The 22,045-nt window shown below is 55.9% G+C and overlaps 1 protein-coding gene across 1 annotated transcript; it reads right to left on the bottom strand.

Annotated features, from left to right (window-relative positions):
- Positions 1–239: 239 nt before the first annotated feature.
- On the bottom strand, positions 240–22,039 carry VPS35 (VPS35 retromer complex component). Its single transcript, XM_037066394.1, has 17 exons — positions 21,934–22,039; positions 17,252–17,350; positions 16,217–16,313; positions 15,640–15,763; positions 14,992–15,174; positions 13,280–13,493; positions 12,076–12,159; positions 11,606–11,715; positions 9,795–9,891; positions 9,535–9,683; positions 8,158–8,365; positions 7,779–7,934; positions 5,424–5,546; positions 3,679–3,858; positions 2,975–3,214; positions 2,047–2,190; positions 240–1,218 (listed from the first exon to the last, which is right to left on the bottom strand). Exons 1-17 carry the CDS (start codon positions 21,934–21,936, stop codon positions 1,039–1,041), a joined length of 2,391 nt encoding a protein of 796 aa, XP_036922289.1. The 5' UTR covers positions 21,937–22,039; the 3' UTR covers positions 240–1,038.
- Between the last annotated feature and the right edge of the window lie 6 nt (positions 22,040–22,045).

Genomic DNA, 22,045 nt, shown 5'->3' with positions numbered 1-22,045 from the left:
AAAGGGTGAGTAAAATGTGTAAAAACATAACCCCGCTCAGGGAGAGTTAGAAAGCAGCCACACTCCAGCAGCCACCCGTGAAGGCTCTGCCAGGCCCCCAGCGAGAGCAGAGGCCAGCAGGACATGGGTGTGACAATTCCCGCAGAGGCCGAGAGCCTGGCGGTGACGGCGAGCCTAAAACAGGCCCACTCCACAGGCATCGACCGTCCGTTTAATGAATCAAGTACGAGAGTCCACCATTGTTAAAAGCAACTTTATTTTCACTGGTGCAAAAAAAAAAATCATAAGAATTGGATGATGCATTTCCCCCTAAATTTACAATAATGAAGGTTATACATAAATTACATAGATCACAAATTTTCTATTTTATACTATTAAGAACAAAAATTATTTTGATAAATATGTCAAGAGAACAACATAGATTCTTATTGGGTGGCTGAGTCCAAATATGCAAAATATAGCTTCTGGCTTTGACCACGGTGCTTTAAAATTCCCAGACATGCATTAATATATTCTAGTTTCAGGGAAAATATTATACATGGCCTCACTCTGCATTTAGGGAAAAGCCCAAGCTGAATTCCACATACCGTAATCCTTTCATCTAAATTAATCACAAACTGGACGAGGGAATTGAGACAGACACTTCCGGGTTAGTGCTCCCACTCGGGGAAGGAAGTTACACAATCAACAATGGAACGAAACAGGAAGGAAAGAAGGAGAGCTTCATTAGTAGCCATGAGAAGTGGTTTTTAAGGTTTGTTTGGGTTCTTTTCTTTTCCTTAAGAGATCACAGGAATTTTTTAAAGAGCAAATCAACCATGCTACTTTGGACGACCGGAGGGCCTGAACACTTACTTATGAAGCAAGTAACTTTATTAAGGTCTTGAAGGTGAGAGTCCGGAGGTGCTGGGTCAAACACACCCCAGGTCAGAAATGGGAAACCTACCTCGGCATTTCTGGAAGGCACGATCTATGGGAGGGAGGCCTAGTGTAATGAAACCCTCAGTGGATGTGGGAGGAAGGGGCGGGTGGGCCCCCTCAAAGGACAAGGCCCTCGTAGATGGGCCCCTCAGACTCGGGCGACTCCCGCCTCAGGCGCAGGTGTTCCAGCGTGTTATGGAAGTGCTTGTTGATCTGCTCCGTTTCTTCGCTGGACTCGAGGTTGGGGAGGTCTTCCCGGATCTTCTGGATCAGCTGGTTCAACACCTGAATCGTGACCTGCAAGCGTACACACAAGTCCACGATCAAGCACGTACCTTAAAGAATTGAAGGCGATTTAATAAAAATGTTTTGAAGCCCTGGCTGGTGTAGCTCAGTGGATTGAGCACGGGCCTACAAACTAGACGATCGCGGTTCGATTCCCAGTCAGGGCACATGCCTGGGTTGCAGGCCAGTTCCCGGCAGGGGCCAGTTCCCAGCAGGGGATGCACAAGAAGCAACCATACATTGATGTTTCTCTTCCTCTCTCTTTCCCTTCCCCTCTAAAGATAAATAAATAAAATATTAAAAAAAAAACGTTTTGAGGAGCCTGTGTTACTCTCATCAATTACCAGAGTAATTATGGAAACGAGATGCGAACAGGGCTCCCAGTGTGAACAACAACTGGCCGTTCATCCACAGAAAGAAAAGTCAATAAATAAAAACCCGCAGCACCGCGACGCAGCACGGGAGCACCAGCCACCACCGTCCACCCCGGGCCTTGGCCAGTGGGGCGCCATCGGCGGCACCTGCAGCACTCGCCCTTTGAGGCTGACTCGAACTTGTGCGGACGACACGCCAGCCCACTGCTCAGCGTCTGTGAGCCACTCCGTATTTTTAAACAGGACTGCTTTTAAAAAATACTCCTAAGCACCAGAGGAACTTCCCTGCTCGTAATAGTTTTTCTGTTAGAGAGGCCCTGTGCAGACAGAGAAAGGTGTCTGGAGGACCAGGCACCCGCAGGTGAAGTCTCCCAGCCCTGGCTCTTGTAAACAAAACAAAACATCAGAAAGGCGAACTCCACATGTATCAAAGCCAAGGGCGGGAAGGGAGGCGCAGCACACTCACCGCGTCGCTCTCCTTTTCGTAGAAGTAGATGTATCTGTTGAGGATCTCGATGAAGAGCTGCACCTGCAGCGAGGGGTCCATGCACTGGTTGGCGATCTTGAGCGCCTTCTTCAGGCACTCCATCACCCGCTTGCCTCCGTGCAGCTGGAATGCGAAGGGGCGGGGCGCAGTTACAGAGTGCACGGGCCATAAACGCCCCATCCACACACGGAGCCTCGTCAGGCTCTGCAGGGACAGTGACCCTGAGTCTTGACACTTTAGAGTTCACGGCTCTACGTCACAACGAACACAAGGTTACTTGTCTTGCGTGTTCACACACGTTTCACATCTACACGCAGGTGCACTTCAGAAACACTGCAGGAGCGCCACCGTGCAGCGGGCCCACAGTTCCGATTCTCAGCTCGAACGCGCTCCAGTGACCTGGGAATGGCTGGCTGGTGGAGCAGTCAGGGCACAGTTGGCCAGCAAGTGCCCACTTACATGAGGTTCATGGCACCCCAAAATGACTACAGTAGCAGCATCAAAGACCAGGGGTCACAGGTCACCAGGACATGTACGACAGTAACAAAAAGGGCTGGGACACTGAGAACAAGCAGGCTGTGACAGAGAGGAAGTGTGCTCAGGCGGTGGGGAGCGCAGGCAGAGACCCGCCCGATGATGCAGGGCCGCCCCACGCCTGCGCCTCGTGCACACGCAGGGTCTGCGGAGCACGCAGTACGCACCCGCCCCAAGGTGCGTCGGCACCGGGAGCCCTGCTGAAGGCCGAGGTGTGGACTTGCTGGGTCACACGTCTCAAAGTGGAGGCTTCACTCCCGGAATTTAACTCTGCACATTCCTTTCCTTTTCATCTCTTGTGACAAACAAGCACTTTTCTCAGGTGTCCAAGCCCTCCCCACCCCCCCTGCAGCCACTCAGGAAGGACCCTCACCTCCTCCCCATTTCCATCTGTGTTCCTCCCAGACCAGAAGAGGTGGGCGCAGGTGCTCACGGCGCGGCCCTGATCGGGCTTCTTCAGAAGTTTGGACGCGGCGAGAGCGCACTGGGTCCTCAGGGGCTCGTGGTTCTCTTCACTGAAGCACTTCATCCTCTCGAAGGTGCCGATGATCAGGGTGATGGCCGCCAGCTGGGCCTTGGAGTCGCTGATCTCGTCCTCGTAGAGGGAGAAGGCCTGAGGACACAGCGCAGAGGGACCTTCAGGTACCACCACGGACTGGAGCCCTTCCCAAAGCCGCTCCCACCAGACCCCCAGCCGGGAGGCTCCACAGTCCCTTCCGGTCAGAGTGTGCGGGCCCCAGGGGACAGGCACGAGGCACAGCAGCAGAGGGAGGACCCGGGAAGCTGCACCAAGGAAGCGGGTCCTGACACCACTTCACCCAGGGCTCCCCAATGGAGTTAGCTGAGGACCTCTGTCTCTCGCGACAGCTCCATCAGGACCCACCTGGAAATATTCACTCGCACTGGCACCCAGCAACGCCAGCCAGTGCGACCACAGCACTAGGACGTCCTGAGGTGGTGGGCAAGGGGGTGGAGAAGGGGGAGGCCACGAGCCCCCTGAGAGTGAGCCAGCCCACGGGCCCTGCCATCAGACAGCAGGCGGGGCCAGTCAGCAGCCTGAGAGGGGCGGCTCCTCACCTGGGACATGAATTCATAGGCTACAGTCTCGTGATTCTCGAAGCCGATCTCCCCGGCGGCCAGAGCCCCTTGGAGGAAGAGCCGCAGGGGCAGCTCAGCCAGCTCGGCCTTGATCAGAGCGCTGATGGTCTGGTGGGCAAAGGAGAAGATCTTCTGGCACTTCTTCTCCCACTTGTCGTCCTAGGACAGGAGAGCACTGTTAGACACCTGCAGTTCAGGACTAACTTGCTCGGGAGTGTTTACTGTGCGTGAAACCCCTGCAGGACAAACAGCGCGCAGCAAAGCCGAGCCCGGCTCCCCTATGCCTCCTCGCCGTCTCCCTCGTGGAGTCCACAGCCTCAGACGGCGTCCTCTCCTGACAGCCACTGGAGCACCCCGGCCCTGTGTCTCCATACACTAGGTGTTTGCTTTTTCTCACCCGACAAGCAACACACTCCCAAACTGGATGCAGTTAGGAAAATAAACAAAAGCATTTTCAAAATTAAAATCCCCCCTAACTCTACCACCCAGCACCAGTAAATAACGGAACATCCTGGAATTGACGTTTCCCTTTCCATCTTCCCTGCACAGGGAACAGAACGGAGCAGGGCCCGTGCGTGTGGCTGTCTCTCCCACTTTCCGGCAGCTCGTTGCAGGATGAACTAGCCTCGGGCCGCACACAGTCTGGACCCGATTTCTTTTCTGTACTCATTTTGTCATGGCAATTTTCCTCATGACACTTGAGTTATTTAAATCATCTTAGTCACGAGGACGTGTCCCCGACCAGACGTGGCATAACATGTGGCGCACTGAGCCCTTCCAGTGAACAAACAATTCACGTACACAGAGCTTTCCTTGGTCCCCAATTACCTCCTTCGTGCAAGTTCTTAGCAGTGCATTCACTGCACCTTTAAGGTTCTAGTTACACACGGCCAGAGTTTTCCAGAAAGACTGCAGCACCTCACATTCCCGTCAGTACTAGACGAAAACATTCACATCGCACCGAATTGTGCCTTTTTCCTCTTTACCAGTGTGATTTCTAACAAGTTCCACTGCTGTGCTTACTGGTGAGGTTGAACATTTTATCCGTGTTCCTCCCACTTTTCAGAGAGGAGCAGTCACGGACTTCACAGTTCTGTCTCCTCGTTGCTGGAGAGTTAAGCTCACGGAGGCGTGTTGCGCAGCGAGAAGCTGGCCGTCCAGCTTTCAGGCGCGCCCAACTGAGGAGTGAGCTACAAAAGCACACCCGTGGAGACCTCGCTATACGTCTGCTGGCGAAGGAGTGAGCTCACAAACAGTGACACCAGATGCCCTGGAAAAATGATGCCCTGACGGGCTCTTGAGGGAGAAGGGGACGCCGCCCGGCCCTCCTGTCGGGCAGAGCTGACTCCGTCCACCCTGCGGGTGACAGTGCACGCCAGGGTCTGGGGAGTGCGTCCTGTGCACCGAGCCAGCTGTGTAGCGAACTTACAACTTCTCACAAGTGACCTTCGCACACAGCAGAACCTTCGAGAATAAATTTAAATGGCTTAGTGTTCTGTTTCTAAGTGTGTGCATGGCCTGGACCCCTCACCTAGGATGTACCCTACTGCATCTGTGGGGAGGCTGGGCGCAGGAGGGGCCGTGAGCTGAGGACTGGAGACACGGGGACCTCAGGGTACCAGTGTCTGCTGGTGTACATGTGAACCTGCTGCAATCACACACTACACGCACACGCAGAGGGAGGGGCACGGGGAAGGGGAGCGGCCCACGAGAGGCACACCTACCACTTTGGAGCTCTGCTTGTAGCGGAAGGCCAGCTGGTAGGCCGCGAACACCAGGGGCGGCAGCGTGAAGCGGATGCGCTGGTTCCCACCAGCTCCGAAGTGTTTTCGTGCCGTGTTTAAAATCTGGCCAAAAAAAATCAGAGAACCATTAGTCTTTTCCAACCATAGTTAGTCCCGTACAGAGTTACACGGAGGCTATGGTCCTCTCGTCGCCACCAGCCCTCCCAGCAGGTGCTGGGCCTCTCTGGCCTCCTACCAGCACCCCACCTCCCTGAACCTCACCCTGAGATGGACACGAGCTCCGTCTCACAAATGGGGAGCCTGGGCTGGAGAGGCTGTACGACCAGCCCAAGGTCACACAGCCTGTCAGGGTGGAGCGCGGCTGGGACGTCTTCCTGCACACGTGTGCAGTCCACTGGGCTGGCACACAGCCCCAAGAAGACTTCCTGCATGAGTCGGTCTGACGCCCACCACGCCATGTGGACCCTGGGCAAACTGCTCCCCTTCTCTGAGCTGCTACTTCGTTGGGGAAACGGGACAGGATACCTCCCCTAGGGTCACGGGGACGATCAAACACCACATGTGAAGCGCTGCTGCTACCTGACCCGAGGCACGTGCTTGGAAATGTCGGCTCTCGCCGAGTCAAAAGCAGCGACGTGCGCCCTGCGACCCAGAAAGCAGGCCACGTGTGTCAAGAGAAATGGTGGCACACTGTAAGGGGCCGTTGCCCGTTGTGCGGCAGGGGTCTGGGCGTCTCAGAAAGTGGCGGGGACTCATGCGACACCTTTTAGTCCGTGTGACGCTGTGGGACAGACGCAGGTCTGTGGGTTCCTCCAACATGGAAGACGGGGGGAGAAGAGGATGCGCCCGCCTTGGGAAGTCAGAGCGAATGACCGCTGCCTTAGAGGCCTCTGTGCCTGGGCATGACCCGCTGGCCACAGAGGGCAGCCTAGTTCCGAGCTCCGACCCCGGGGCGCGACGAGAAAGGCAGACACGGTCGGGCGGGAGTGTGTGATGTGGGAACACAGGAAACTAGGCAAAAGTGTCGGGGGTCAGGCAGTCCCTGTGGACAGCTCACAGGCAGTGCCAGCGTGTCTGTGACCAAGCCAGGTCACAGCTCTCAACCCACCAACAGAGGTCAGCTTCCTTGTCACAAGGGTTACGAAGGAGCAGAGACTGTCAGCTGTGACAAAGGAAGCCACTCAAGGACAGAGTTGGGACCCAGCCTCACATAAGGGGCTCATCACATCGGCCCGACACAGGGCTTCCCGCAGCCAACCACGGCTCGTCTGCTCGGCCCCAAACAGTCAGCAGTCACCTGTGCCCTCTGACATTAGAATGAACTGACCCAGCCATCACACAGGCTCCTGTCTCGGTCACTCCCAGAGACGCCCCCAGGACTGAAGAATGGGAGGACACCCAACTGTTCTTTCCCAGGAAAAGGGGGTCAAGGAAAAGGCAGTTTCACACACTTCCACTGTGGCACAAGTGCGCACACCCACATACACACAACTTACACTCACAAACCTTGGAAACATAAATGCAATTCAATGTAAGGACGGTTGCCTCTGCTATAAAAGCAACACATAGCCCTGGCTGGCATGGCTCAGTTGACTGAGCGCTGGCCAGCAAACCAAAGGGTCACCAGTTTGATTCCCAGTAAGGGCACACGCCTGGGTTGTGGGCCAGGTCCCCAGTAGGGGGCGCTGTAGAGGCAACCACATGTTAATGCTTCTCTTCCTCTTTATTTCTCCCTTCCCCGCTCTCTAAAAATAATTAAATAAAATCTTTTTTGCTGCCCCTCACCCTCCTAATAAAATCTTTTTTTTTTAAGCAACATGCACTTAAAACAATATGAAAAGGGAATTATCACTAAACACCCAACTAAAGGAAGACTGGCTTTTCTGTAATTCTTACAAAGTCTTAAAAAGAAACCGTGGCGCCCTGGCTGGTGTAGCTCAATGGATTGAGCTCGGACCTGCGAACCACACGATCACGGTTTGATTCCCAGTCAGGGTACACGCCTGGTTGTAGGCCAGCTCCCAGCAGGGGACTCACGAGAGGCAACCATACATTGATGTTTCTCTCCCTCTCTCCTTCCCTTCCTCTCTAAAGATAAATAAATAAAATCTTAAAAAAACAAAAAACAGAACATAGCAGCCGGCTTGTTCCTCATAAGCTCCAGAAGATGGCAAGTAACCGAATTTATAAATTCAGTAAAAGACTATGGATTCCACTTCACCTCTTAGCCAGCTGCAAGCCTTCTAAGGCCACGAGCCACCCTGGGCCGCTGGCGGTGCGCCCGCACCGACTCACTGGGGCCGTGACGGGCACAGGAGGAGAGCACACGCATACCAGGTACTGCTGGTCGGGGTCCTCGGACCGTAGGAGGTGGATGAACCTGCCCACGAGGCTCTGCTCGTCGGCGAAGTCCTCCGGGTCGGGGTCCTCCACGGGCTGATCCGGCTGGTCCTGAATCAGCGTGGACACCAGGTTCATGATGGAGTCCACCTGGAGCGCGGGAGACAGAGACCCCCAGTGAGCCCAGCCGTCGGGGCGCAAAGCCCCCGTGGACCGAACACCAGCGACGCTGCGCCCCTTCCTCCAAGCAAGTCCGTGCGTGCCGAGGGGCCCCAATGGGCACGTCCACCCACAGCGGCCGCCTCTCTGTGGCGAGACCACGACGCTTGTCTCGCCGTCCGTGCCCGCGCCCTCCGGCCGGGGACCCGCTCACCTGGTCCTGAGAGCCGACCTCCGTGCCGTGGTCCAGCGCATTGCTCAGCACGTAGCAGCTCATGCCCTTGCGGGACTCATAGTCGAAGTACTCGAAGAGGGGGGGGAAGTGCCTCAGCCGCAGCACTGTCAGCACGTTGCTGTAGGTGTCCACGGGGATCTTCAGGAGCCGCGTGAGCTCCTTCGAGACCGCGCTACTGGTGGCGATGCTGCGGGGGCAAAGGTAGCCTGCACCGCGGGGCACGCGCTTTCCGCACGTGCAGGCGGCACCGTGTCCCGAGAACCCGACACTCGTTCACACACAAAGGAAGTGGGCGAGTGAGTCCCACGCCACCCTGGGCACTGCAGCGACCTCCTCCTCAGTCGCCGATCGTCACACACACGTGCCCCTGGGGCCGTCCTGATACAGGACGACACACGGTGAGAGCGTCAGTGTCGTGTGGCTGGAGTTGAGGTGACTGTCTGGCATCTGCCACTTCCCGGGAAGCGCTATAGGAGGCGGTCAGTTCCCAGGGCAGCCAGCAAGCACTGCGTGCTCACGATGGAAACACGCAGAAGAGCACGCCTCGTGGAACGGGCACATCCACAGCACGGGGGAACGCAGTCCGCCACTCCTGCCTCACATGTCAGCAGCTCGGGAAAGGGGGGGCGGGCAGGGAGTCTGTGGGGGCTGAGGCGTGCCTGCTATTTACAAGAACTCTAGGTCGGGACTTCTAAGTTCACTTTGAAAATCAGTAAGGAAAATACAGACACACTGCTGTTAATCATTCAAGACCTGAGACGCTTTTCAGCTCACAAATGGGACAGGCCAAAAAATGGGTGAATTAACAGGTGAACGGAAAAGAAATCCTCCTCTCACAGCCAAACCATGGAAGGCGGCCGGGGGGCTGAAGGCCCACCAGAGGGGAGGCCACGGACGGCCGCGGAAGCTCTGAGCAGGCGGCAGAGGGCCGCGCTGCCCTGGGCCGCATCGAAGACCAAAGCTCGAAGCAAAACAGTCAAACCAACCTCATTTCTGCCCCATAAACACATACATGCCCCTCATTTTTGACAACTTACTCATCTGTAGGAAACCACTTCTACCAGGAATACTGCTTGACGTAAAGAGCAACCCCGCCAGTTTAAAAATGGACTCACGCGCACACACAGGGCCTGGTCTGTATGTACACGGGTCCCGGTGCTGCTTCTGGCCCGAGTGCCACCACTCAGACAGCGCACACACCCAAGGGATCTCCATCCCCACTCCCCACCCTGATCAGCCCCAAACACGGCAATCGAACAAATGTTAGGGTATCTCAAAAAGGAAGTGTGAAAGGAACACAGGTCTGGGGCGGAAACGGCCTCTGAGGGCTTGGACAAAAACGCGACTCGGACTCACTGTTCGAGGTTGAGCTTGTTAAATATGTCCACTGTCGTCTCCAGAACTTTGTCCACGTAGTCCACACGCTCCGGGTAGCACTTCATGGCGAGGTTGATGAGGGAGACCTGCAGGGACACGACGTCCTCCGAGGGCATGTCTTGTCTGGACTGGGGGGTGCAGAAGGCGGAGTCGGTTTCAGGTGGACTTCAGACAGTCCCGAGAGGGCCCGCCAGCTGAGGGGGCCCGGTTCCGAGACCTCGGAGGAAAGCCATACCCACCTGTATTACGGTGGCCACCTGCTGTGAAAATATATCGAAGAGCTTAATGTCCGCTGGGATTCCGGGTCCGTCCTCACGGTGAGCAAATAGAGCTAATCTGAAAAAACATAAACCTTATTTTAAAAGATACAAGAATCTGGGTAATGGGATCACAGGTGACATTTTATTCTTTATGCTCTCCTGTATTTTCTGCAAGTGGATTTCCTCCAGAACATTAAACGAAGGTCTTTAAAAGGACGTGGACAGAGCCGATCAGTGGGCCACACCTAAGCAGTGGGCCAACGCCGCCTCGCGTCGCCGCACTCTCACCACACTCGACACCACACGGAAACAGGCTTCCAACAGGCCGGTTGTGCCGGCTTCTCCGAACCCGACCCAGCAGGCGTGGACGGAAACGCACTGGAGTGACAAACACGCTCAGCGGCGAGACTCTCAAGCCGCCCTTCCAAGGGCAGCACAGGCGCCGTAGTCGCTGGGCTTTCACCGCTGTCGGGCCTGAAACTCCATTGCCCACATGCAGAACCGCTCACGATCATGCCTGTCACACGACCACGGTCAGCCCGTCCTGGTCACGCTGCTCCGCAGCATCAATGCTGACAGGGACACCTAAGAAATGTCACCCTGCCCAACACAGGGCAGCCCTGTTCTCAGCGGCCACTAAGAGTATGCCCAGCAACATACAATTCTTAATGCTCCAGACGGAGCCGGTCACGTGGGGCACGCGGCTCTACCAACTCCCAGACGCCACAGCCGTGCCTCGGGCACTGAGGACGCGGCACCGGGAAGGCAGTGCTTGCGGAACCAAGTCCTCGCTGAGCTGCTGGTTCCGTCACAGGTCCCGGACCAGCATCGGGTACGGCTCTCAACCAGACATGCACGAAAGCCACAGCCAGAGGCCAAGTTTTACAGTTTTTGTTCAATTATGTATTTATTTTTAAAGAGAAGGTAAGAGAGGGAGATAGGGATAGGAACAGCAATGCAAGAGAAACATCGACCAGCTGTCTCTTGTACACTCCCCACCAGGGACCGAATGCACAGCCCAGGCACGTGCCCTGACCGGGAACCGAACCAGCGACCTTTCGCTGGCAGCCGAGGGAACACCAGGGGCAGCTGAGCCACGCCAGGCGGGGCAAGTTTGACGCTTTCACAAGACCAAGGGCTGCAGAGGTGCAACTTAAACCTGAAGGGGATTTACTAATACATTAATACTTTAAAATTCTCCTTCAAAAAAAAAAAAACAACTGTGATGGCCCTGGCCTGGGGGCTCAGTCGCCTGGAGCATCACCCCGTGCACCAGAGGGTCTCGGGTTCAGACTCCGTCAGGGCAGGTATGGGAAGCAACCAACCACTGTCGCGCTCTCTCTAACCTCGCAAGCACGCCCTCGGGTGAGGATGTAAAGAACAAATGAGGACAGAGCGGCTGCCGGACGTCGTGGATCGCCTGTGTCTGGTGGCGTCCCCCTGGAGCCCACTGAAAGGTCCCTCTGACGAGGAGCAGACTTTGTTCCTCTGTGATCCGGGGATTGGTAAGATTTAAGTGATGGGACTGCATAAAGACAGCGTCTTTAAATGGCAATGAAACGCAGAGCTGAACAGTAGTCACTGCCCCTGCTCCCCCACAACTGAGCGTTAAGCCTCTCGCGGCCACGCGAGGCAAGCACCGAGCAGACACCGACGCCCACGGAGCTAAACGGTGTAATGACACGGCTGTCATGTGTGATTAACGGTCAACGTGATCAAGATGCAACAAAAACACGGCACCCGCAGACCCGCCGAGAGCCGCTGCCCCGAGGCCAGGGCCGAAGCCTCACCTGTCGATGAGGGCGATGATGATGTTCTTCACGTTCACGTTCTGGTGCAGCTCCGCGCAGGCCCGCAGGAAGGGGATCAGCGTCTGCAGGTGGAACTCGTCCGGGAACACCTGCACGGCGAAGCGCAGCCCACTGCTGACAGGCGGACACTTGACCTGGGGTTCTGGGCTCCCTACGGCCCTTATGTGGGGGGAATCACTTCAATTCCCAGGACTAAGTTAAAACACGCACCTTTTAAGCCTCTCCAGGCACAAGCCCAGGAAGAAACACCCCACTAATCGAAGCACACCTACAGGGAACTAAACCCTACGGGACCCAGAAAACGTGGGGCCTGCGCTTCCCAGCACTGGGGGGCGAGCCCGGAGCCCGCGTTCCTTGCAGGAGAAAGGCCCTCCTCACTCAGGGGGGCTTATCTTGTGCCCCAGCAGACTCTCCAAACGACGGACAGCAAGGACACGCGCACGGCCCACCTGGATGATGCACTCCATGAGGTACTCCTGCGCCAGCGCGTCCCTGCAGTTCACCACCTGCTCCAGGATGCCCGTCAGGACGATCTGGGGGGACACGGGGCTCAGCGGCGGGCCGCGCACGCGGCTCGCCCCTGGACGGCCCGCGTGGGCCGTTGATTTGAAAGTCCGATTCTAGGTTTTTCTCCCCACACTTCATTTCTAGATTAAAGTTTAGAATTTTACAGAAGCATTTTAAATAAAAAGTCCTGTGTTTCTATTCAGTATAGTCATTCACTAATTTATCTCATTAACTTTTTATCTTTCACGGTTTGTGCTCTTGGCCTCCTCAGAAATCTCCGTCAAATCAAAGGTCACAAAGCGTTCCTTTGCACTTTCTTCTAGAAGTTTCCCTGGTCCTAGACTTGAGAGTTAGGGCCCTGACCCATGGCTGAGTTGCTTTACAGGGTGTGGGGTGGGCCACAGCCAAGGTCGGGGGCAAGGGGTGGGGTTGCATGAAGATGTCCAGATGCCCCAGAGCCCTCTGTTGAAAAGGTCGCTGTGCGCCTTTGTAAAGAGCTGACTGTGTGTCCTGCACACGGGTCCGCTCTGGTCTGACTGCCAGCACACACCTGCAGGGGGAGGCGTGCACAGACCATGCAACTTGCACAGGCAAAAAGTACTTGCTACTTGGTCCTTTACACAAACAGCCTGTCGACCCTGCTTTACTCTCCTCCACTGATACACGTGTTCACGCCCCGCACCACCACGTCACCGTACACGGCTCTAGAGAAAATCTACAGCAAATACAGTGCGTCTGACTTTAGAAGGAAATCGGCACTATTCAAGCCTGCACTGCACGAGCAAAAGCTCAAAGCGTATCTTTCAGTTTATTTAAGTCTTCTTTGTCAACGCTTTGTAATGTGATATCACTTAACAAAAATATTTTGATTTAAAAATCAGACTTTGTACCCTGGCTGGTGTAGCTCAGTGGATCGAGTGCGGGCTTGCGACCCAGAGGATCGCGGTTCGATCCCCAGTCAGGGCACATGCCTGGGTTGCAGGCTGGTTCCCTGCAGGCCAGTTCCCAGCAGGGGACACATGAGAGGCAACCACACATTGATGTTCTCTCCCTCTCTCCTTCCCTTTCCCTCTAAAGATAATAAATAAAATCTTTAAAAAAAAACTGGACGCCATGACATAAGAGGGGACAAGTGGGGACAGACACCTGCTTGTAGCGCTCCACGTTGACACCCTCCAGCTGGCTGAGGCGCACCAGGTTCGTGCCCACCAGGATCCTCAGCTCCTGCCGCTCGCGCTCCCGCTTCTCGCGGTCCCGGCTGTGGCCCTGGTGCTGCATCCGCACCCACAGCTTGTTCATCTCGGCGAAGTTGAGCAGCACGAAGTCCATGGAGTCGCTAATGTCACCGGTTGTCTCTTCGCTGCGCAGACACAGGCGGAGGAGTGCTTCCACGTGGCACCGACACCCCAGGACAGACCCCTCTCTGGCGGGTGCTCCCTCCCCGCCTCCCCGCATGCCAGCGGCCAGGGAGGGCAGCCCCAGCTTCCCGGTCAGCGGTCAAGGGGAGCGACCTCGAGAGGGAAGCACAGCACGAGGACACAGCGCCAGTCTGCAGGGACAAAACCCTCCCCTCACTCCCTGCCCTGCGCCAGCCAGACCTGCTACGACAACTGCGTCAACTCAAAAACCCTGAGACACCCAGCGTGACACACTGGTGACTCCATCACCCCACTGCTGAGTGTGCAACACTTTCCGGGGAGCACAAGCGTGTGAAGGAGGGCGAGGTCGTGTATTTCCTGCTTATTCTCACACCCCTAAAATGGGAGACTTGGTAGTTTTCCCAATTGTTTCACTGATTGCTTAATTAAGTGCTCAAAACTGGGAGTCAAGTCATAATAAAGCAAATAACCTCCCATGGTTCTCTATACCGTTAAATGTTTATCTTTTCTATACCATTTTCATTTTTGGCATATGCAGTGTAAAAATGTGTATTTTTCTTTTAAAAAGGAGTTGATAGAGATATACTAGACCTCCCTGCATTGTGTGTCTTAGAAATAAATGAACAAATAAACTTTAAAGAAAGGAATTCAGTTCTTTCGTGTAGGGAGCCTGTCCCATGCATAGGACATCCAGTTAGCGGGTGACCACGGCTACTACCTGCAGCCACTGAGGGGGTGGGAGCGCAGGGGCCGTGGGTGCCAGAAGCCTGCTCACCCAGGAGGCAAGCTCTCTCCTCCCCAGGGCTTCCACTTTTCTCATTTGGAGGTGACGTCTAACTTGTGCACACAGATAATTAAACTCACTTACACTCTAGGGCAGCGAGCAGTCCAGTCCACAGGTTATAAAAACTGACAGACCCTCAAGAAACAGTCTGAACACTGGATCACCCGTGAAAAAAGTTAAGCACACACTATTACCTCACGGTTTCAAGACTACTTAGTGGCAGGGGAGCACGCTCCCCGTTACGTTAAAGGAGAACAGCAGGCCCTGACAACGCCGACGTCGTGTTCACAGGGGGCACTGCGCATTGCACCACAGACACTAGGAGCACCCCAACAGAGGAAACCTGAGCACCCATGCTGCCCGCAGCCAGCCGACTGCACACAACCACGGACACGCACATTCTTCTGTGCACTCTTTATACTTTCTAGGTATTCCACAACAAAGACACGGTACAACCAAACGAAGAAAGAAAAGTGCTCAGTGGACTGAGCACTGGCCTGTGAACCAAAAGGTCACAGGTTCGATTCCCAGTCACGGCACAGGCCTGGGTTATGGGCCAGGTTCTCAGTGGGCACTGCGTGACAGGCAACCACACATTGACATTTCTCTCCCTCTTTCTCCCTCCCTCCCCCTTTCCTAAACATAAATAAAATCCTAAGGAAGGAAGGAAAAGGGGGGCAGCGGGAAGCGCTTACTCGGCGGGCTCCCCTTCGTCAGGCAGGATGTTCCTGGTGCACTGGAGAAGGTAATTCCGCAGGAAGAGGCCCCGCAGTGGGTGCTGCACACCCCGGCACATCTCCACCAGGTCCTTCAGGATGTCCTTCCGGGACTGAGGGAACGACCTGACGTACACCACCCCGACCGTGATCAGCAGGTAACTGGGGGAGTCGCGGGGAACAGCGGGGGGGAAGAGAACAGTCAGGTCAAGAGTTCCATTCTGCCCAAACACACCGAACGCGAGCATGTGAAACCAACAAGACGGGGCCTGGCTTCCTCCCGCGCGACTGAAAACACCATCTTATCTGAAGTACAACCCAGACAGCCCCGACTGACACACAGCCACGCACACACGCTCGTCGCCTTCGAACACATTAGGGAGAGGCTGTCCCATTCATCCTCCAGTCAAGACATCGAACAAAATATGTCCGTTTCTTTCTATTTCCAAAACTCCTCAATAATCCACACTAACGGTAAAATCAATCACACTCTAAAACTTTAAAAAAGTCATTATCTACCAAAATGTGAATCACACTTGCTAAGAAATGAAGTGGCCCTAAAGTGGTCTCTAACAAGCCGCCGCCGATTTCCGCGGCTGTCACGCACAGTGGGAGCAGGGGACTCACAGCCGGGGGATGATGTTGCCAGCGTACTGCACCAGCTCATACAGGTCGGCCACCTTCCGTCCTTTGGCGAACTCGTCCGTCAGGTAGACCTCCAGGTAGTGCAGCTCGTCAGAAATGGCCATATCTTCCCGTTTCGATTAAGGCCTCAAACACGGCCGAGCCACGTGGCGCAGACTGGGAACCTGGCGCGGGCATTCAACTACTGGGCAGAGATGGCGCTCGCCGGCCCCTACCGACCGTGCGAGTGAAGGCCGGATTCCAGCGGGCCCGCCACGGGAGGCCTGTCCCTTTCGGGGTCCAGAGCGACAGAACCCCAGCGTTTACCAGCCGCCTCCCAGCTCCACGAAGGGTCTGCGCACCGAGGCACAAACCCACGGGGCGGGAGGAAGGCGCAGGGAAGGGCCTCCGGGTTCTCCTCCTTGTCACTCAGCGCCCGTGCACGGGACAGGGGTGCTGACCGCTAGGGCGAATTAGAGTATGATGTACCCCAGAAAGACTTCATAAGGAACAGACAAGGCATGGCCTCACCAGCAACGCCTACAGCCCAAACGCCCCTTCTCCAACGTTCAAAAGATACAGAGCTCGTAGTAGCTCTTCGGCGACAGCATGGAGGTCCGGAGCTCGCCGAGCATGTTCGAGGCGTGCTTCAGGGCGTCCATGAGCTTGCTCTTGTCCTGCGGAAGCACCGGCAGGGCTGATGAGACGCGTCACGACACGAGCGCTTCCCCGCGTTCCCCGGCTCTCATCATCGGGGATTTGTCACACAGTTTAACAGGCACAACACCCGCACTCCAGTCCCATACAACCCAGCTTTACATCACCCTGCCTCTCTCTCCCGAAAAGAGAAGGGCGTGGGAGTCGCCGCCACCAGCGTGCGGAGCTCGGCGCGTCTCGCGTGACTGGGCCCGCGAGCATCCTGGCAGGCGCTGGTCCTGCACGGCCATGCGACCCCGCGGACCCCGCAGACCCTGCAGACGGTTCACGTTCTCCCTGCAATCAGCTGGCGGGCTGACTCTCTTGAAGCAACACGCTGTCCTCACAGTGGCTTTGCCACAGGCTGCCCCCTTCAAGTGGCTGGAGCAGCAGCGCCCTTAGCCACGGCAAACACTGTTTACACACAGAAGGACAGAAGGACGGAAGCAAGCCATGGCGGGTGCGCGCCCTCCCATGGTCTCCGCGCCGAGACCGTCTTCTTCTGTGCTGACTTCGTGCAAGAAAAGCAAGGTAACCGGTGATGGACTTGGTTAAAGGAACATGTCACTAAGCCTTAGAAACTAAGACACAGTAAGAGACGGTTGTCACCGCCACAGCAGCTTGTGACTTCAACTACCAGCCTACGTGGTTCCATTCCTTAAACTGTAGTCCAGAGAATCTAGTTTCTGCACAGATTCTCTCCTACCCTGTCTAAAATGGGTTTAGAGTTTGAAAATAAACAAACAGGTATAAGTGTAATTTTCAAGCCAGCGTCACAAAATACAGACATGTATCTATTCAGGACAGAAAAAAGGCCTTCGAGACAGAGAAAAAGCGACCAACCCCAACAGGAGGTGCACTGGCCCCACTGCCCACGCAGCCCTGCGCCCCCGCAGCCCGGCGCCCCCGCGGCTCTCACCAGGCATCTCTTCATCTGGAACGACTGCACCTTCACGGCCTGGATCGCTTCGTCCAGGAGCTTCTCCTGCTCATCCTGCGGTGACTGCTGGGTTGTGGGCTGGAAAATTAAAAACACTCCCGCGTCAGCCCAGCGGCCCTCTTTGCTCGCAACCCCGCTCGGTCAGCCTGTCCGTCCCAAGGTGTTCCTGCGAGGCTCGTGCCAGCTGTGCGCCTCAACCCGCCCATCCCTGGCGACAACTGCCGAAAACACGGCTACGCCCGGCCCCCAACGTCAGCACCGAGGGAGGACAGCAGCAACACGTGCGGAGAACTGACTCCCTCCCAGGAGCTGGCTGAGCAGTCTCCCAACAGGTCGGCCTCACAGACCCGGGGGTGCAGGGTAGCTGATGGCGCCTCCGCTGTGCGAACACACTCCGAACCCGAGCAGAACGCAGCCGTCAGCCCACCTACCTCTTGCCAAAGTGCACAGCCCCCCGCTACTCTCTAAAACCACCTTTTCCTGTAGACGACCTTCCGTCTGCATTGTCGTCTGCGCCTAGACCTGGGACCAGCTTACGGGACTCGGACCCCCTCAAGCGACACGCCCGCCACACATGGCCAGCCAGCTCGGAGCTGGGAGAGCCGGAACTGCCACTGCCGACTCGTCGCAAAGCTCCAGGGTGCTCGCCCCGCGCCCAGGGGAGTATTTCAAACACAGAGCACACGGCTGTAGAGGGCGAAGCACAGTTGTTGACACTTGTGTGTGTGCACAGTTATACATAGTGACAACAACAGAAACAGAAACAACCGTGAACGGCTGCCCTGCCTCGTGCACCTGGAGGCGCGTTGCCATCAGCAAGAACCTGCTCACAAAACGAGTTGGGTCTCGCACCCACCGAACCGACGCTGTGTTCACACCCAGGCACGGCGCACGCCACGTTCCAGTTGCACGCAGGGCTCCTTCTGGGGTGACGCCGCCACCCTGGAACCGACAGCGGCGGTGGCGGCGTGACGTGGTGAACGCACTGAAGGCCACCGAGCCGTGCTCTTTAAACCGCCAACCTGAGGTTACGAGAGTTTCGCCTTAGTAAAGAAACGGCCACAGACAGACGAGCGCCTTCACACACCCAGCCGGCAGCAGGGGCGAGGGCTCGTGAATGAAGACGGAGGCTGAATCCTGTCTGTCCCATCACGGGAGACAATCGAAACAGCCCTTGATTTTGAGATGAACAGAAACTCCACAAAACTCCCTTCTGAATGAGCATCATTCACAAAAATGGAAAACTTTCTGGGTCTAAACTTGGAAAGAGAAACAAGTTAACTGAATAGTAAGCCACGCCAGGCGTCTCTTCACTCTTTCCTGAGGCGAACTCTGGTAAAAGGCCCTTCCCTACCCCACACTTCTTCAGAAGCATAATACATTGCAGAGAAAAAACCGTGCCTTCTAAACCAAACTAAAGGGAACCGCGAACGCACACAGCAGAACTCCCGGCGTGGAGCGGCAGGCCCAGCGGCGAGGCCCGCACCAGCACGCAAGGGCCGCCCTGACGAAGCTCCCGCTTCTTCCCGGACTAGGCTTCGAGAGCCCCAGTGAGACCAACTGTGGTTGGTTTTGGTTTTGGGGGGACTGGTTACCTCTGGATGCAACAGACTTAACTAACTGGGATCCATGGGCTCCATCACGGTCAACCTGCAGATGCGGTGCTGACAGGTCAGGAGAGTTTCGTGATGACCGTTTCGCTGCGGTACAACATACACAACGAAGTCGGCCACTTTAACCACGCTCAGGGGCGCGGTTCGGGGGCATCAGGCACGTTCACGTTTCCCGTCGTGGTCACCACGCTTGGACTTTCCAAACGGACACTCGGTCCCCCGGCCATCGCCATTTTACCACCTGTCCCCACGAGTCTGGCTTCTCTGGGTGCCTGTGAGTGAAACCACACAGCATCTGTCCCTTTGTGCCTGGCTTATTTCCCTGGCGGGGCACCTTCAGGTGCTGCACCCCATGCTGCAGCAGGCGTCGGAACTGCCTTCCTTCCCAGGGTTGGGCAGCAAACACTCCTTCGCCCGTACGGACCACGTTCAGTTTACCGTTCGTCTGTGGACGGCCGCTCGGGTCGCTTCCACTTTTGGGCTGCTGTGTACAATTATCATCTCTCTACAGCACGTAAAACTAGGGTTATAAAGAGATTTACAAATAGTTCCAAAAATATTTGTATAGAACTAACTAGATTCAGTGATCTACAAATAAATTCTAGCAAACTTTTTCTAACTTGTATCAACTTGGTTTAAAAATTACCGACTTAATACAAGGTAGGCTAGACATGCGATAAAGCTTTGATAAAGAAAGTTTTTATAGAGACCCTGCAACAATGTTGCAGAGAGAACACATCCTCATCAAACACACGCCCGTAACCACTGTCTCCTCGCTCACAAATGTGCTTCTCCATTTACAAAGGACTCTGCACTCAGCAGCTCCTGGGTCAGAGGAAAATGGAAACACTACAGAATGAAGACCAAGCCAGCACTGGTGATTGAGGCCCATTTTAGCTCGGCACCCAAGCCAAACAGCCCTCCTGAGTCTACACAATTATAAGGTGCAGAGAAAGCAAAGGTCATCATGAAGTCCTCGATTATTATGAAACTACTCTCCATGTCTTCTCCTCTTCTATCAAACAGGAAAACAGAAGCACTCGCATCACCTTCGGGAAGAAGAGAATGGAACGACAGGCAAAGCTCCAGACTTGCTTAGCACTCGGCAGTAAGCACTTCCAAGTGCCACCATTATCACCATATGCCCCGCGGACCCGGCCCCCACTTACTCTAACAACTTGTGGTCCGGCTGTCCCCTCACGTGCTGCAGAGGGAACCCAAGTGCACAACCCTGATCACCGCCAAGGGAAAGGACCCCCCCACACACACAAACACAGAATTTCATCATGCTAAGGAAAGTGCCACTGAAAACACCGTAAGGCACAAACCACCACTGAGGCCAGGAACTGAGGATGGTGAGGGGACGCGGCCTGAGTGCCTGGACCCACGATAACCCCCACACCGGAGTGCTCACCTCCCACTTTACCTGCCGCGATGCCCTTTCTTCTCCACTGGGAGCTACTCTGCTCAGCCTCCTGCCGTCTCGGGCCCCAGGTTATCACTGTACTTCCTGCAGTCCTTCTCGGGCTCTCCAGGCAGAACTGTCCCTTCCCCACCACGACCCCGCCCAGAGCGGACGGGCTGCTGCAGCACCCTCAGACTTTACTGCACTGAGTTCTGCCCCCATGCCCTCTGCTCTGGATGCCTGAGCTCCATGGGAGCAAGGCCTGTCATTTCCAGGGCCACACACAAGGCACCCACATGCTGGTCCTAGAATTTTAGGACTGGGAAGCACCAGAGGCCAGCACTGGTTTTCAATGCAAAGGTGAAACTCAAAGAAGGCTAAGCAGCCCAAGGCAGAAACAGTGGCTGCGACAGGCCCATACTCAAGCCTTCCTTTCCCGCGAAATTCCCGAGGACAGGCCTGTGAGTCTGGCTCACTGCTCTCGGCGGTTCACCCAGCTCAGAACTGGGGTACAGGAGATCCTCGAGCACCGTCTTTCATCTGTCAGGCCGTAAACATTGATAAACACACAAATCCTGGTGAAATTTCTGCACTGTTCTTACAGTAACTACCAGCTGCAAAAAAATCTGAGGAACAAGCACAGTCACCTTGTACAGAAACATCTCGTAGGAAAGCAGTACATGTCGAACATGGAATCTGCTTCCTGGCATTAACACATTTAAAAGGCACCCCGCTTCCCCAAGCCGGTCTGCAGAGTGAAGTGACGGCATTAACGCTGACATGCAGTGCGCCCGCGCATCCTTCAGACGGTGCAGTACAGTGAAACGCCAATAAAATGCAAGTGGCAACTTGCCTTTGTGAAAACCAGACACAAGGGTTCCCGTTTTGAGCAAGTTCCAGTTTACCGGCCAACAGCCAAGCCACGCTACGCTCTGCTGCTGCAGACACGGAGACGCTGAGAACGCCTGCTTCCAGCAAGTGGAATACTTGCATTTTGTCAATGGGGAGACCAATAGGAGAGCCAAGGTGCCCAGTGACCAGATGTTACAAGCTATCAGATAGCACAAGTCCTTCCAGGAAATTCACGTAAGTGCGTCCCTAGAAATCGCTGAAAAGCACTGTAGTCAAGGGAGCGACGAGGCCGAGAAAGCCCGGGGCACCGAGACGGCCCCTCCACTCGGTATCCCTCGCACAAGAGAGGGGTGGGGCCCGCAGACACTACCAGGCATTAAGGTGGGATGCCCTCAGAGTCCCGATGACACCTCGGAGCCTAGGGCCCTCCGCACGCCCCCGACCCAGCCCGAGGCTCAGACTCGAGCTCAGAGCCCGCACTCGGGCTCAGGGCGCAGTGGGGCGGGGGCCGACTGCATTCAGAGGAGCCTGAAGGCCGAGACTCCCTGTGAGAGCGGCTGCCCGTTTCGGAGCCACGGCTGCGGCCAGAAGCCACCGCCCACCCCGGCTCGGATCGACCCGCCTGCGGCCTTCCTGGGCCTGTCCCGCACCCCGCAGGCCAAGTCGGGCGGGTGTGAACCGGAACCGGGAGACGGGGCCCCAACTCCGTCCGCAGGGCTCCAAGGCGGTGAGAGAGAGCAGGGGCTGGGGGAGAAGAGTCCGCCCCGGGCCCGGCGGCCTTTCGCACTCACCATGGCGACTCCCTTGGACCTGCAGCAATCAGCACCATCCGCGCGCGGAGCCTCCCGCGGTCAGGTGACGCGACAGCCCCTCGAAGCCCCGCCCTCTGGAGCCCCGCCCCCG

Source organism: Sturnira hondurensis, unplaced genomic scaffold, assembly GCF_014824575.4.
Source record: "Sturnira hondurensis isolate 20B ecotype Veracruz unplaced genomic scaffold, ASM1482457v3 Scaffold0016617, whole genome shotgun sequence".
NCBI classification, from domain to species: domain Eukaryota; kingdom Metazoa; phylum Chordata; class Mammalia; order Chiroptera; family Phyllostomidae; genus Sturnira; species Sturnira hondurensis.
This window is presented reverse-complemented; position numbering and strand designations above follow the sequence as displayed.

Bases quoted from the DNA above. Each gene is read 5' to 3' on its own strand.
- VPS35 (XM_037066394.1), bottom strand. The intron at 16,314-17,251 runs GTGAGAGCCGCG...GTGCTTCCGCAG, and splicing joins TCCAGATGAAGAGATGCCTG to GACAAGAGCAAGCTCATGGA. The intron at 12,160-13,279 runs GTGTCTGTCCCC...GTGTCCCCCCAG, and splicing joins ACGTGGAGCGCTACAAGCAG to ATCGTCCTGACGGGCATCCT.